At 41.3% G+C, this 14,439-nt stretch overlaps 1 protein-coding gene across 4 annotated transcripts in view; it reads right to left on the reverse strand.

Annotated features, from left to right (window-relative positions):
- The window catches only part of PAK3 (p21 (RAC1) activated kinase 3), a 228,862-nt gene that overhangs the window by 52,765 nt on the left and 161,658 nt on the right, over positions 1-14,439 (reverse strand). For all 4 annotated transcript variants that reach the window (XM_069747124.1, XM_069747126.1, XM_069747127.1 and 1 more), the window contains exons 2-3: positions 9,734-9,930; positions 3,820-3,920 (exon numbers count right to left, since the gene is read on the reverse strand). In XM_069747124.1, coding sequence (XP_069603225.1) covers positions 3,820-3,920; positions 9,734-9,908 — 276 coding nt within the window. In that variant the 5' untranslated portion in view covers positions 9,909-9,930. The remainder of the gene's footprint in view (positions 1-3,819; positions 3,921-9,733; positions 9,931-14,439) is intronic.

Below are 14,439 nucleotides of genomic sequence, written 5' to 3' on the forward strand. Positions count from 1 at the left end.
TTCGGATCTCCTATACCATTCAGAGCACTGAGCCGCTAAATATCCACGACTCCTGCTCTAGGAGGTCCTCATCCCCTATTCATCTGAAATTCCACAAATTTTTTCTGCAGCCTAGTTAGCCATGTAATTCTCTTGGAGTGATCGAAGACCACCAGCTGGTCTCATGGACTATCAGAAGTAGGACCCTCAAGAATAAGCTGAAAACCAGGTGTTGACATCATGAGATAACCCCCCTGAAATGTCACGTTGACTACTCGGACTTTAGCATGCTTTCCTCTGGATCAACACTTATGTTCCAAGGCGATGACTATAAAATATAACGATTTTTCCTAAAAAAGAACAAGCAACTGCAAGAAAATATTATTCTGCTGATGTGGTTCTCCTGTACAGAGCACAGAAATCAACTACAGCGGTGTACGACTGATTGATGGGCTCCAGGCATTGCTCGGTAAAAATCCATTTCTCAAGTCATGTGTTGAAAGTCATGCGACTGGATGTAAACTATTCTCCATACTCAAAAATCAACCACAAGTCTGGGGAAAGTTTAAGGTTCGCCTTTTTTCACAGTCATCAGACCTGCTGATATAAGCACTTTCCACTTCAAATAATATCTTGTATAAAAGGTACATAAAATATGACTTAAAAGTCTTTTGTATTCGCGGCGGTAGCAACACTATTAAAGCTTCAATTTGCTGACATTTTTAGTTTTTCTTTCCAAATTGATGCTGTTTGCATATTACTTGCCAGCAATTTTGTATTAGTGTATTACAAAAACAGGAAAGATGCTAAACTCAATTTTTTATCATTGCATTCATTGAAAAAGTATGTAATGTCAGCTTGCGTGTAAATGTGTTTGATTCACACTCTAAACTTGTCACTTTATTCTTGGAGTCTTGGAAAATTTTGTGAGATTCTACGTTATTTATATAAGATTTGGTTGTGATTCTAAACCGCTCATGTTGCGTGGGTGAGGTGTCTATGATAATATGGGCATATTCAACCAGCTCAAGCCCTGGCCATACTGCCCTTTTCTGGAGAAATTATTTTTCTATGGTAGACATTTTTTTTTCTATAGGGGTGAGGCTGGAAACAGGAATTCCGACTTGCTTTAAGTCTTTAATTTGTTTTTTTGTCACGCTTTGCTTTATGTATTTTACACACTGTGCCCCCATACGGTCTTAGAAGACCTTTGGAAGGCATTAGAACCCACTAATAGATTTATTTTATTTATGATTTCCACTGTAATAGTTCTGCTGTAAAGAGGACCTGCACTGCCAATAACTATGGCCGCTTATGAGCACTGAGCAGCCTTTTATATGCTCAGTGAGCATTGTATACTTTGGTCTGATCGATTTAAATGGTCGGTAAGAATTTACCGGTCGGCAGTGGCATCATGCCTTTGGGCAGTCTGTGTAAACATACCTTTAAAAACAGAAACAAAAGTCACCTAGCAATAATATGTAATTGATGTATATGGTGTAAATGTCTGTTATCCTGATTGTATGTAAACCTAGTGTTTTTATCTAAGAATGTGTGGTCCTCAAGAAGACATCCATAGAGAAGAATTGAGGACCACTTGGCTAATAAGACTAGATTTACATAGAAATGGCCATTTCTCAGGAACAAAAAAAAAAATGGCAGATTCAGGTGAACAGTGGCATTAATACCATGGAAAACAATTAGATATTTATAGTAAGTCACACGTCCTCTTTAAAGGGGTTGTCCAGCCTTGGGCTACAAGTGTGCAGCCACTTTATGTTACTGCAGACTTGAGAATCCACAAGGACTCTGAGGATTGTCCGATGCCTCCACAAGCACTCTGAGGATTGTCCGATGCCTCCACAAGCACTCTGAGGATTATCCGATGCCTCCACAAGCACTCTGAGGATTATCCGATGCCTCCACAAGCACTCTGAGGATTATCCGATGCCTCCACAAGCAGTCTGAGGAGTATCCGATGCCTCCACAAGCACTCTGAGGATTGTCCGATGCCTCCACAAGCACTCTGAGGATTGTCCGATGCCTCCACAAGCACTCTGAGGATTGTCCGATGCCTCCACAAGCACTCTGAGGATTGTCCGATGCCTCCACAAGCACTCTGAGGATTGTCCGATGCCTCCACAAGCACTCTGAGGATTATCGGATGCCTCCACAAGCACTCTGAGGATTGTCCGATGCCTCCACAAGCACTCTGAGGATTGTCCGATGCCTCCACAAGCACTCTGAGGATTATCGGATGCCTCCACAAGCACTCTGAGGATTATCCGATGCCTCCACAAGCACTCTGAGGATTATCCGATGCCTCCACAAGCACTCTGAGGATTATCCGATGCCTCCACAAGCACTCTGAGGATTATCCGATGCCTCCACAAGCAGTCTGAGGAGTATCCGATGCCTCCACAAGCACTCTGAGGATTGTCCGATGCCTCCACAAGCACTCTGAGGATTGTCCGATGCCTCCACAAGCACTCTGAGGATTGTCCGATGCCTCCACAAGCACTCTGAGGATTGTCCGATGCCTCCACAAGCACTCTGAGGATTATCGGATGCCTCCACAAGCACTCTGAGGATTGTCCGATGCCTCCACAAGCACTCTGAGGATTGTCCGATGCCTCCACAAGCACTCTGAGGATTATCGGATGCCTCCACAAGCACTCTGAGGATTATCCGATGCCTCCACAAGCACTCTGAGTATTATCCGATGCCTCCACAAGCACTCTGAGGATTATCCGATGCCTCCACAAGCACTCTGAGGATTATCCGATGCCTCCACTGGAAGGGTAACAAGTATGTGATTTGAATAAATAAGGTCACGTGCCAATTAGATGTATGCAAGCAAGTGTATTGAGCGAGGTCGGACAAGTCAAGTCGGAATGTGGCCACAAGTATGCAAATTGCATACCTGCAGTCACATGAACGTCTGCTCCCTGCACGGACACCAGAGAATACTCACAGTGCATGCGAGGATTCACAAAACTGCAGTCACATCAAGTGACTGTAGAATTGTAGTCTAAGGCAAGACACCCCTTCTAACAGCAGTCATAGTTTGAGGGAAGTGATAATTTAATCTTTAATGATATCAAAGCTGAAGTTCGAAAAAAAAAAAAAAAAAAAAAAAGATCATGGCCATCAACCCTGCATGATGTCAGTGTTAATCCAGAGGAAGGCAAAACCGATCTCTAACCTCCTTAAGGTGATGACCAAACACTTCCAATGTCCTCCTCCCAGCAGCTCAATATCCATATGTTTCCATAGAGCAGTCTATGAACCTGTGCACTCTACCTGCCAAATACCTAGGACTTCATTTGATCACTTCTAGCCTTGCTTTAAATGTCTACAATTTGCTTTTTGTTTTTAACAAGATAATACAAGGAAGGAGATATTTTATAGCCAGTTCCATAATACGTGATCTATTTTTTTTTTTTTTTTTAAACACACTATAATATAAAAAAAAAAATGGGTCAGTCTGTGGGACATATTAAATTTTTTTTTTTGTTGAACAATCATTTCTGCTGTACAAGCTCACCAGGCTACATGTGATGGTTTATAAAATGTAGAACAAACATTTTCATATGGGAGAGATACGGTAATCTGTGAGAAGAGCAAAAGAAGCTGAATCCGCATGATAAACGCTCGCTAGGTCTACAGGTGGCAATAAACAGGTCACCTCCTCCAACCGCTAGATCATTTTTTCAGCTTACGGAAAACGCTACAGTGCATTATATATCTTTTCCCCTGAAATTCAGCTAAAGACAGACTATGAAGCGCAAGTCTCTACCCTTCTCTCAGAAAGACAGGGTGTATATCAACAATACTCACAGTGAATTCTCCCGTCACAGCATCAAAGCCAACATGGATGGTGTGCTCAAAGTCTGAAGGAAGGGAGATCTCCGGGCGTTCCTTCTCTTTCTTTTTGTTGGCTGAAGACAAAAATTTGCAAAAAATACGAATTAGAATAATAAACAATTCTACTACAAATGCAATCTCTTCACAAAGTATATTCTGTAGACCATATACAGTCAATAGATGTGTGAATTGATACAAATCAAAAACGACAAATTTTTCTGAATTTGCTGTTCCTGGCGAATTTAAACAATTCGTGATGCGATTTGCGTTAATCTCCAAAAATGCCAGCTGCCATTTTACACGCAATATAAAAGATTACATTAGCCACAGAAGGCTCATATGACCTCAGACGCAGTCAGGTGGGCTTCTCCATAATGCATTGCAGGCATCACATGGTATAGCACAGTCAATCAGGAAGAAATATTATTGGCTATATAAAAGCAGAGGCAGGGAATACACCAACCATTTTGGAGAAAATCTTGATAGTGAGGGGATGTCACAGCTAAGCAATAAATGCGGGGAGAAAAAGTGATAAAAAAGTAGACAAATTCTACAGATGTATGTTGTACAGCAGCAGTAGTGAAAAAAGATTAGTGTAGCCGGAAGACATGAGAATACAGTAATAGAATTGATAGGAGGGGACGAACGACAGTTGGTGGCAGTTATCAATTATAAGTGATTATATTATAGTGCAGCTGACAGCCTTTCAATTATACATTCAGATTAGTTCTTTATGCAGAAGCAAGCCAACAATATTGCTAAAAAAAATTGAAAAATCAGTGTGTCATGCAAAGTGCGTGCCTCAAACTACTTTATTGAATTTTTGCACACCTGTTATACAATTCTAAATTTGAAGATAGTACAAACTATGCCAACACTGAGGTTTGTTGCTACTGCTGTGTTTTATTGGGGTTTTTTTTGGACATGTACCCAACATGTCTTGCTCAGAGCTTTTTGGCATCTGGGGTATCACTTGTGGTTGAAAACAATTCTTGTGCAATAAAAAAAATGTATGTTAATAAAACAAAAAGTTGTAATAGGAATGGACAGTATAATGTAGAAGAAAAATAAACATCACACTACAGCATCTGGTTTGCAGGCAGTAGAGTTAGGAAACAGGAGTGGGGGCGGGGAGTCAGGACTTTTCCCACCCTGAGACAATAGTCAACTGACATAGGGATGATTATTGATGATGGAGTCAGGAACAGGACTAGCTGATGCTAGAGGAGGTGGGCGATGGTGGATTGTACTACCATTTGCGAGATGGTGTGTGTGGAACCTTGATGGAGGATAGCTAGCATTAATTTTTGAAGAAAGCCGTCTCTGCTTTGTACTAGACCGTGGGTCACCTACCTGGAATTGTTTATGTGATGCAAGGTGCACACCTTGGCCTACTAATTCAATTTTTTGAACAGTGGTAATACACTATCACAAGCATGTTAGGTAGTGACTGGTCAGGAAAGACTTATGCACCTTCTTCACATCCTACTCGATGGTCATCTCCCTGTCCACAGCATCAACAGAGCATCATCAAATGTCACACTGGATGGCTCCTTGGGCAACTTGGTAACCAGAAGTAGCATATACTCGATGAATGCTCCACTCCACACGCTCAACTTGATTGAGCAAACATTTTTAAAACAAATATACCCACTTAATCTTGGTTTTCTAGGAGAATGTGTGGGCACTGGATCTGTTTTTATGTTGCAAAGAACAGCCTGAAGGCTTTGCAGTGACCGATCGACATGACTGAGTGCTGCCTGTTTTCTGACATTGCAGTCTTATGGAATTCAAGGCTGTATATAATGGAGCATTTGAACAAGGATAATGTCGTGAGGTGACTGATTATATCATGCAGCCAATAAACTAGAGTATGTGTTACCTTAAGATCCACTTTTGGCAGGTGATGAGGCACCGGTTTTGCTTACCGTGGCTTTCTGAAGAGGCTACAAAATTTCTTAGAAGGGACAACTGTAGCATCAGTGATGTCATGCTTTTAAATATACTGGAAAAAATGCTGGAAAGGATGCAACCTGGCATGGCGGAGGAATAGCAACTTCCAAACTTATCCTACCACCTTGGGTCTGTTGATGCTCCTTGGTTTGTCCCAATGCTTTTTCAATGGCCATAGTGTATGGGCTTTCCCCTGTCATTTTATGTGGTCTTTCACATTCTCTGGAGAAGGTAGACCTGTCATTTCTACCTTCTCAAGACTTTCTTTGGATTGTGGAGAGAAAGAAAAATGTAACATTTCTTAGATATTATTGCTGTGCTGTACCCCACCAAAAAAAACAACTGGATTTTTGATGGCTTGACTGGTGTGATTTTCCCGATAGTCCCCCATTATCTAGGATTTGGCCCCTGTCCAGGGCGGTTAATATCGCTGTTGTAGTGCTATTTTCCAGCACTAACTCATGTGGTTGAAGAGAGAGTAATTGATTCCAAAGTCTGCGTTTGCCCTGGTCTGGATACCACTGTAGACACAGAAAGCAAAGTTTATAGGTTGAACAGTGACACAAGAATGGATGATCATCCTCAAGTCCTTGCCCCTTTGTGCATAGTTTATAAAATGTAGGGTCAAACGGAGTTGGGCATGGTCCACAGGGCGAAATCAGATACATTTTAAGCAAGGCCCTGTGGAGGAAGTTTTGATCGTTGGCCTGTACTTACATACAGCAACATAACAGTCCGGCCGATCACAAAACTGGAATAATTTGAGGAATTTCTTCACATACAGCCCATAAAATAATAATACGGTGATAAGTCAATAAAGAGACACTAAATGAGACATACCGTTGATCAGTTGTCCATCGCCCCATGTAAACAGGGATGTGCTGGCGACAAAACACATGCTATATAGTGACAGAACGATTAATCGTTGCATCTGCCCTCGTCCAGGGGACATTAAATAAGAGTTGATCGATGTACATATTAGATAGGCGTTTATTTATAGGCAAATGTCAGCCATGCAAATGAGCCTTTAGATCCATAAATCAGTAGGCATGTTTCCATATATCAGGAAGCATGAGGGTATCTCAAAATTTGCCCAAGTGTCTTTTTGGGTGGCAAAAATGGCTATTTCAAAATATTGCCATGTGTTGGTCACTAGGCCTCACGTGCATTGCCATGACCTCACGAGGCCTACACCGTGCCAGAGGCGCTGCAGCACTGACTGGGGCTGTGCAGATGAAGACTGAAGACTAGGCGGATACTGTGAGGACCAGGTGGGCAGCTCTGTGGAGACTGACGGGTCGGAGAGGAGGAAGTAGGTTTACATTTTTTTAAACCCCTTTTAAACATTTTGCTGGATTTGTACTAAGCAAATAACAATAACCAAAAGGAAAAAAAAAAAAAAAAATCAGACTCTGAAAAATCCAAATTTCATTTGAAATTTGAGGTTAAATGGATTTGACTCTCTCTTTCTATTATTCACGTTGGAAAAAAAAAATCTTCCAATTTTTACACTGGCTACTAGGCCTAATTTTAGACTCATCCTTCCTGTTCTTCACATTGACATTAGCAGTAAGACTGACTCAGAGCTTATTTCTTTATATATTAGTATTACATGAGCAAGAGTCATTGTGAAGGAAGCGGGAGGAGGTTAGCTGTGACAGCACTTATTGCAAGATGATGGATCCCAGGTCATCTACTGTATGCGGAGATGTTAACTTTCATTGTAATCCGGTCACTAAATGATTAAACTGCTAAAAAAAAAGTGTCTTCTGGACAGAACAGGAAGTGCGAATCCAGTATCAGACTATCAGACTTCGTGGTTAGCGTGAAAAATGCAATATTTCGGGGTGGGGGATGGTTGGGTGTTTTTTTGTTTTTTTTTAGAATATTGGATTTTATCACCTTGCCACATTCAGCAGCTTTATGTAAAAGTGCATTAAAGGGCCAAAATGGAACATCAGATTCTCCGATGCCAAAAATCTATGAGGTCAGTAGGTTGTGAAGAATAGTTTGTTACATAAAACAGTAAAACACTGTCCCTCTTTTTCAATGTAGTAAACTCACATCAGTATCTTAGGTTCCCATTTGATTTGAGATGGTGCTTGCTTTAGAGGGGTAGTATAAAACTCGAAAAAGCTTCTTTAATTTTCAGCAATATTGCCACTCATGTCCATAGGATGTGACTGGTATTGCATCTCCTCTGAGGGCATGGACTAAGGTGGTGTTATGGATAGCAAAAAACCAAAGTTTTCTTCTAATCCTATTCAATCCCATGGAATACTCTGTTTTTACAATAGACCCCGCTTTAAGGACAGTACCCGAAACATGGGAATATAAACGTCACCACTCTGTTCCCCAGTGATCCGTAAATACCCCCAATGTGGTTGGAAAGACAATTCCAGGTATATTTCCGTGCGTTCGCCGTAGTCCCTTGGCACTGAAATGTAAGCTTCTCTAATGAAAAGCAGCCTAGTAACCTTAACCTTAATGGCAGATACCCCAAATTGTTAAAACATGTGGGTATGATTTACAAGATAACAAGTAATACTCCTAAGACGGGGTTACACTGCTTAGTCTGGAGCGATCAATGATGAAGGCATTTCCTTTCTGGGAGTCTGTTCCACATCATGGTAATTAAAGGTGCAGTCCAAACCTCTCGACTTCAGCAGATGTAAGCTTTCCCTTGCATGGATAATTTACACACCTTTCATATATAGGAGTTTTCTTCTGTCTGTTCGGGTTACATACATTTATTGTGAACGGATATTCCATACACTTATAGATACATTCATCAAGACTAGTGTTTTGCGCGAAAACCAGTTTGGTGAATTGGGTCTTAGACTGTTTTTTTCTGGTGGATTAACTGGATTTTGAGTCGTTAAAGAAAGTCCAAAAGTAATAAAGACAGATGAACAGCTTTAGCTCTTCAATAATACTACTTCTGCTACAAGATATTGTGTTACAATATATAGAAGACGCATTACAGCAGAACACCACATTTAAAGTGGATTTGTCTCGAACGCAAGTTCCTCTATTTAAAAGGAGTCTACGTCATGGTTGTATAGGTCCTAGGACAAAAATAAAAATGCTGAGAAATCAAGCTGCTTCACCACATAAAAACTACATTTGAGGGGGTGTTTGTGCCCTCGGAGTGTATAGATACTTTCCCAAAGCCTGATTTCACAGGGCTAACACATGAGAAAACTACATAACCGAAGCATTTTTCCTTACTTTTTGTGTAACAGATTAGTACCGCTCTTCACTCCACATGTTAGATTAACTAACTCCTTGTGACCAATGCGCTGTATATATATATTTTTTCTCTTTTTGTTAATGTAGTGACTTGTCAATGTGTCGGTCATAGTTCCCAATACCAGACTACAGGAGCCTCCCATCATCCTTTATACAATATGAATGGCTACTTAAAGCACCACTCCAGCACTGAAATAAGAAAGCAAATGCTGAAGTGGCGCTTTAAAATGTAAGCCCTTGGCCCGGTTCTTATACTCACCTTCTGGCGGCTTCACCTTTTACAACTACTGTGGCGTCATTTTGTGCCCATAACTTCTGACTGGCCGGAAGTCAGAAGTTACGTCACAAGAGCTCAATGCTCCAGAAGGTGGCTCTCATAGAGATGTATTGAAAAGTGACCTCCATGAAATACTGGAGCTGCCAGAAGGCCACTTCTTGCCAGAGACCAACGGGAGCAACGCAGGAATAGGATGAAGGTGGCAGCAGGTGAGTATGAGACAAGGGGTAGGGGAATTACATTTAAAGCGCCACTCCGGTTGTGCAAGGAAAAAAATTAAATTAAAAAAAAAAAACACTGGAGTGGTGCTTTAATCCAAGAAACGTGAAATTCACAAAAAAAAAAAACCAGAAAAAAACGCATCATGACGGTCAAGGCTCCTAAAGTTATACACAGATACTTTACTTTTGTCCCCTCCTCCTGGGAAAATAGAGCGCAGCCTGGCCTTTTTGTTCTTCTCCTCGGGTGCCATGGGTAGTGGTTTCGAGCAGTGATTTAACGCTGAAGAATCACGGTTATTACTGTTCATTCTAAGAGGGGGGGCTGGAGGTTTTTCTTCAATATCCACACTATCGGACATCTTCAGCAGTCCTCACAGCCTCCTGCGAATAGAAAAGATAAAAAGCATTTACACATTGCAGATATTTCTAGGATGGAGTCTACATGAACTTTATATACACATATATCCTTTATGTACAGAACTTAGCCATTTAATAGTTCCCCCACACTGTAGGATGGGCTCAACACCTTACTAATACCGTTCACAAGAGGAGTAGTCTAGTTACTGTGCCCTCTGACACCTTTGGGATCTTTCGGTGGGGTTATCTTTGATAAACCCACGATTATTAGACATCAATCTGGTGAACATTACAAGACACCGTTGTATATATTTCAGTATACAGATGACTGATGATTTGTAGTAAAACTTGTGAAAGGTGTGCCAGCCTACAAAGAATAGATGAAAGTCTCTGACAACACTCACATAAGAAGATCCTAACCTACACACAAGCAAAAGGTTTCCATTTTTGCCAGAATCTAAAAGGTTATTCCCGTGCTCAGGAGCACACCGCTCCCCAGCCAGTAGATTTCCTGATTACTGGGGATGGGCACTCCTGCTGGATTGACAGTTCAGACCAGCGTCATAGTCATGAAACTGGCCCGATCTGTGTGCACATTTGCTTCAGTATCAAACATCTTTGCTTCTGCAGCATTGGAAGTGTGTCAGCATTGAAGCTGGCCAGTGTCGAGAGCTAGCAGAGCGCTCCAGCCATCCCGACCAGCGTCAGTGCAGCGCTTCCAAGGAAACAGTGAATAGATAGAAAATCAGGAGAACAGTGCCAAATTTAATAAACAGATAACTAGTACATTGGAAAAGTACCGGTAACTTTTTTTTTTTTTTTGTTTTAACAAGCACTTTACAATTATACTTATTTTGGGTAAAGATGATGTTGCCAGCTCTCCACATTTGCTTTTTTTTGTAAATTCTTGGTAACACTCGAATGAAATACTGGAGCACTTTTAAAAGAAATCGGCATTGCGCCACTCTCTGTGATATCTACTAGAAACGTAGGACTATATCATACTCTCCTTGCAAAACGCATGTTATGGTGTCACCAACAGTCCTTTAGATTACCTTTGGCACAAATGCCACCCTCTGCTCACAGGTTTCTCTTTTTTTCTAATTTTTAGCTTCCCCATTTTGGAATGCATCGTCTCTACATGGTTGGTATGTGTACTAAACCATGTGGATTGAGGGCTGTATACTTGTTCTGTAAACCATGTGCATTGAGGGCTGTATACACTTGTTCTGTAAACCATGTGCATTGAGGGCTGTATACACTTGTTCTGTAAACCATGTGCATTGAGGGCTGTATACACTTGTTCTGTAAACCATGTGCATTGAGGGCTGTATACACTTGTTCTGTAAACCATGTGCATTGAGGGCTGTATACACTTGTTCTGTAAACCATGTGCATTGAGGGCTGTATACTTGTTCTGAATTGGAGTTGATGCACGTGTGTCGATTTCTTGCATCAATGTAGTTAGTCGCCATTTGGCAAGATTATTGAAAACCTGATGTAATTACTATTCAGTAAGATACAATTTTGCACAGTCGGAGGTTTAGTCCAGTAGTACAGCATTCTATTTTAATTGTGTGCTTTTAATTTTTTTATGAAGATGTTTTTTTATGCATAGTGTACTTCCTTAAATTGTAGTTGTGTGGAGGGAAAAATACTTAGAATTGAGAGTCCTCGGTGGTTGACACCTTTTAATGGCTAACTGAAAAGATGGTAAATAATTGCCACTTTCGAGCCATGTATTGAGGGGTCAGTAATTATAGGCTGGCCTTTTTGGTTTACTTGGATGTGTATAAATAAGACAAAGGGGTGTGTGTCCCTACACTGACATTGTGAGCTCTGATTGGACAGTGCGAGACTGCATGGGGACACACTATTAACCAATAACACCCAATTGTCAAACTGCTACATTTTCAGGAGGCATAACAGAGGAATGACAGCACACAGTTCAAAGAAAAAAAATACACAATTGTATTATGAAGAATTTAAATATTTAGTAAAACGAACATTCTCTTAAAGGGATATTCCAGCCTAACCAAGTTCTCCCCTAAGCACTATATAGGAGATAACCCTTGAACACAACAATGTGGTCATGAGGAATTTAATTGAGCAACAAGGTACATACACACTGCCAATCCATTAAAATGTATTCCATCAGAGATAGCTGACCACTGCACAAGTCTTTGTTACCTTTGTTGGTGTCATAGACCTCCGGGGATCATTAGGTTGCCCATTAGTGATGAGCGAGCATGCGATAAGGATCAGGTGTTATCTGAGCATGCTCCAGTGTTATCCGAGTAGCTTGGGTGTGCTCGAATAATAGGTTGAGTCCCCGCAGCTGCATGACTCGCGGCTGTTAGACAGCCACAACACTTGCAGAGATTGCCTGTTTGGTAGGCAATCCCTGCTCCCTGCATGTGTTGCGCCTATCTAACAGATGTGGGACTCAAACATATTAATCAAGCACGCCCAGATACTTGCTCATCACTATTGCCCATGCATTCAACTCCATCTGGCTATGGTTTTATGGTCAGGGGAGAACAGAAGATACAAGTTGGTGTGGGACCCACACCAATCTAACACTTATCACCTATATAGTGGCTAGATGAGAGCTGAAAGGGGTGTTCCAGCCTGAAAAGGTGATCGTAAGTTCTTTAGGCTTATGTCAAATTTACCAAGGTCAAATGATCCAGGATATAAAGTATCAAACGTGGTCAAGATCGAGGCGAGGATACATAGGTGACCCGTACACGAGACTCCCTCTACAATATTATACAGTGGTGTATTGTGCGAGTTATTAATTGGTAATATTATATATTGATCATAGCACATTCGTAATGAAATACAACAATATCCAGTTGTCCTTTTTTTTTCCTATTGATCTCACGCAAGGTTTGAGGATGTTGTAATTTGCTTTGAAGAACATGATAAAAAGTATCTTCTGAAAAGAGCATAGGCTACAGGATGTGCATTTAAGAAAAGACACAGCGCTCTTGTATTAGTAACGCTGCTTCCATTCATTAACTCGGAAGGGTACTCTATGCCGTTCCAGTTCGTCACAAGTTCTCTATGGAGACTGAAGTCGTGTTACTGTGACCCTAGAAGAATACGAGCCTCATTTGGCTGCAGCCACCAATTACAGAATACAGAACTATTCCGACTGCTTCATTAGGAATAATGTTGACTCTAGAAACTAATGCCGGAAAGGCACAAAATGTAACAACTCAAAGGCCCTATGTCCATTGTGACCTGCATAATGAAATAGCAGTATCCTTATAGAATACTCTCCTATGCAGTGTTTAAATTCACCATTTTGACCTCGACCAGCTGCAAGCACAGCCTTGATTTCCTTCTGTAATGCTATTCACCGCAGAGAAACACTCAAATACGACCTTAGAGATATTTTTTTTCCTTTTTTGTTTTAATTTAATAAAATTGTATATTTTCACACAACGATATTTTGTACAAGTCTGTGGTGGGAAGGGGAGGGAGTGGTAAGCCACAATTCTAGAAATATCCTCTCCCTCAAGCTTTGAGGTTACATTACTGTGTGCATGTGACAGATGTAAGGATGATGGGAAATAGTCTAATGGATGGAATATGACCTATATGATGGAAAAAGATTCCAGAGATGACATCTGCTGTGCTACTGGATAAGAACCAGCATGGACATGCCTCTGCAACGTGCAAGAGAGACTTTCTTCACGTTTGGTAGAATGGATGTGTCACACACAGTGTAGGAAAGACTAAGTGCAACACGAAGGGATAAGCGGAAGGGAAACAACACTAGGGAAGGGAGGAGTGGAGACCCCTAGGCAGATCTAACATCACCCTGTCTGCCCCAAGCGTCCCTATATAGGTTCTACACCTATCGCCGAGCAGAATACCTAACCTCTGCATAAGGAAGGATGGGATGAACACTAGTGCATCCCCACTACCACTAAAGACAGATGGGATACACAAACAAGGGAAACACTTAGCTTGAGTAGACTCAGAGAAAAACACAGAAGTCCTCCAAACACCAAAGAGAAAGATAGCTGACTGCTATAGCTCCAAGCCTCAACAGGGAAATGGTAATGGAAATATCACCGGGGGAGGTTGCCACTGGGTCCTAAAGTCAGAAGGACTAGGACGAAGCCTGCAAAGCCAACCTCAGACGTTCTGCAGCTAGATGCACTGCGACTGTCTGCAGCCTCTGACACACCCGTGACAGGATGACACCTCCCCTGAGGTAAAGGATCTCATCTGACAAGTTGATCAGAAATTAAATCCTAAAATCTCAAGCTCCAATTCATTCCACACATCTGATGACATACCTCACCCTACTCAGGTAAATTAGCGCTTTTCATATGGAGCTATAAAAATAACAAAACTACCTTTTAAAGGGGTCCTTTTTCAGCAAATACAGGTGCAACTTAAAAAAAAATAATAATAATAATAATAAAAAAATTGCACTTTACTCACTCTCCGTGACCAGGTGTTTGGTATTCGGTGCAATGTCGTCAGCTCAACAGCGCTGCCCATATAGACAGA

Source organism: Ranitomeya imitator, chromosome 2, assembly GCF_032444005.1.
Source record: "Ranitomeya imitator isolate aRanImi1 chromosome 2, aRanImi1.pri, whole genome shotgun sequence".
NCBI classification, from domain to species: Eukaryota; Metazoa; Chordata; class Amphibia; order Anura; family Dendrobatidae; genus Ranitomeya; species Ranitomeya imitator.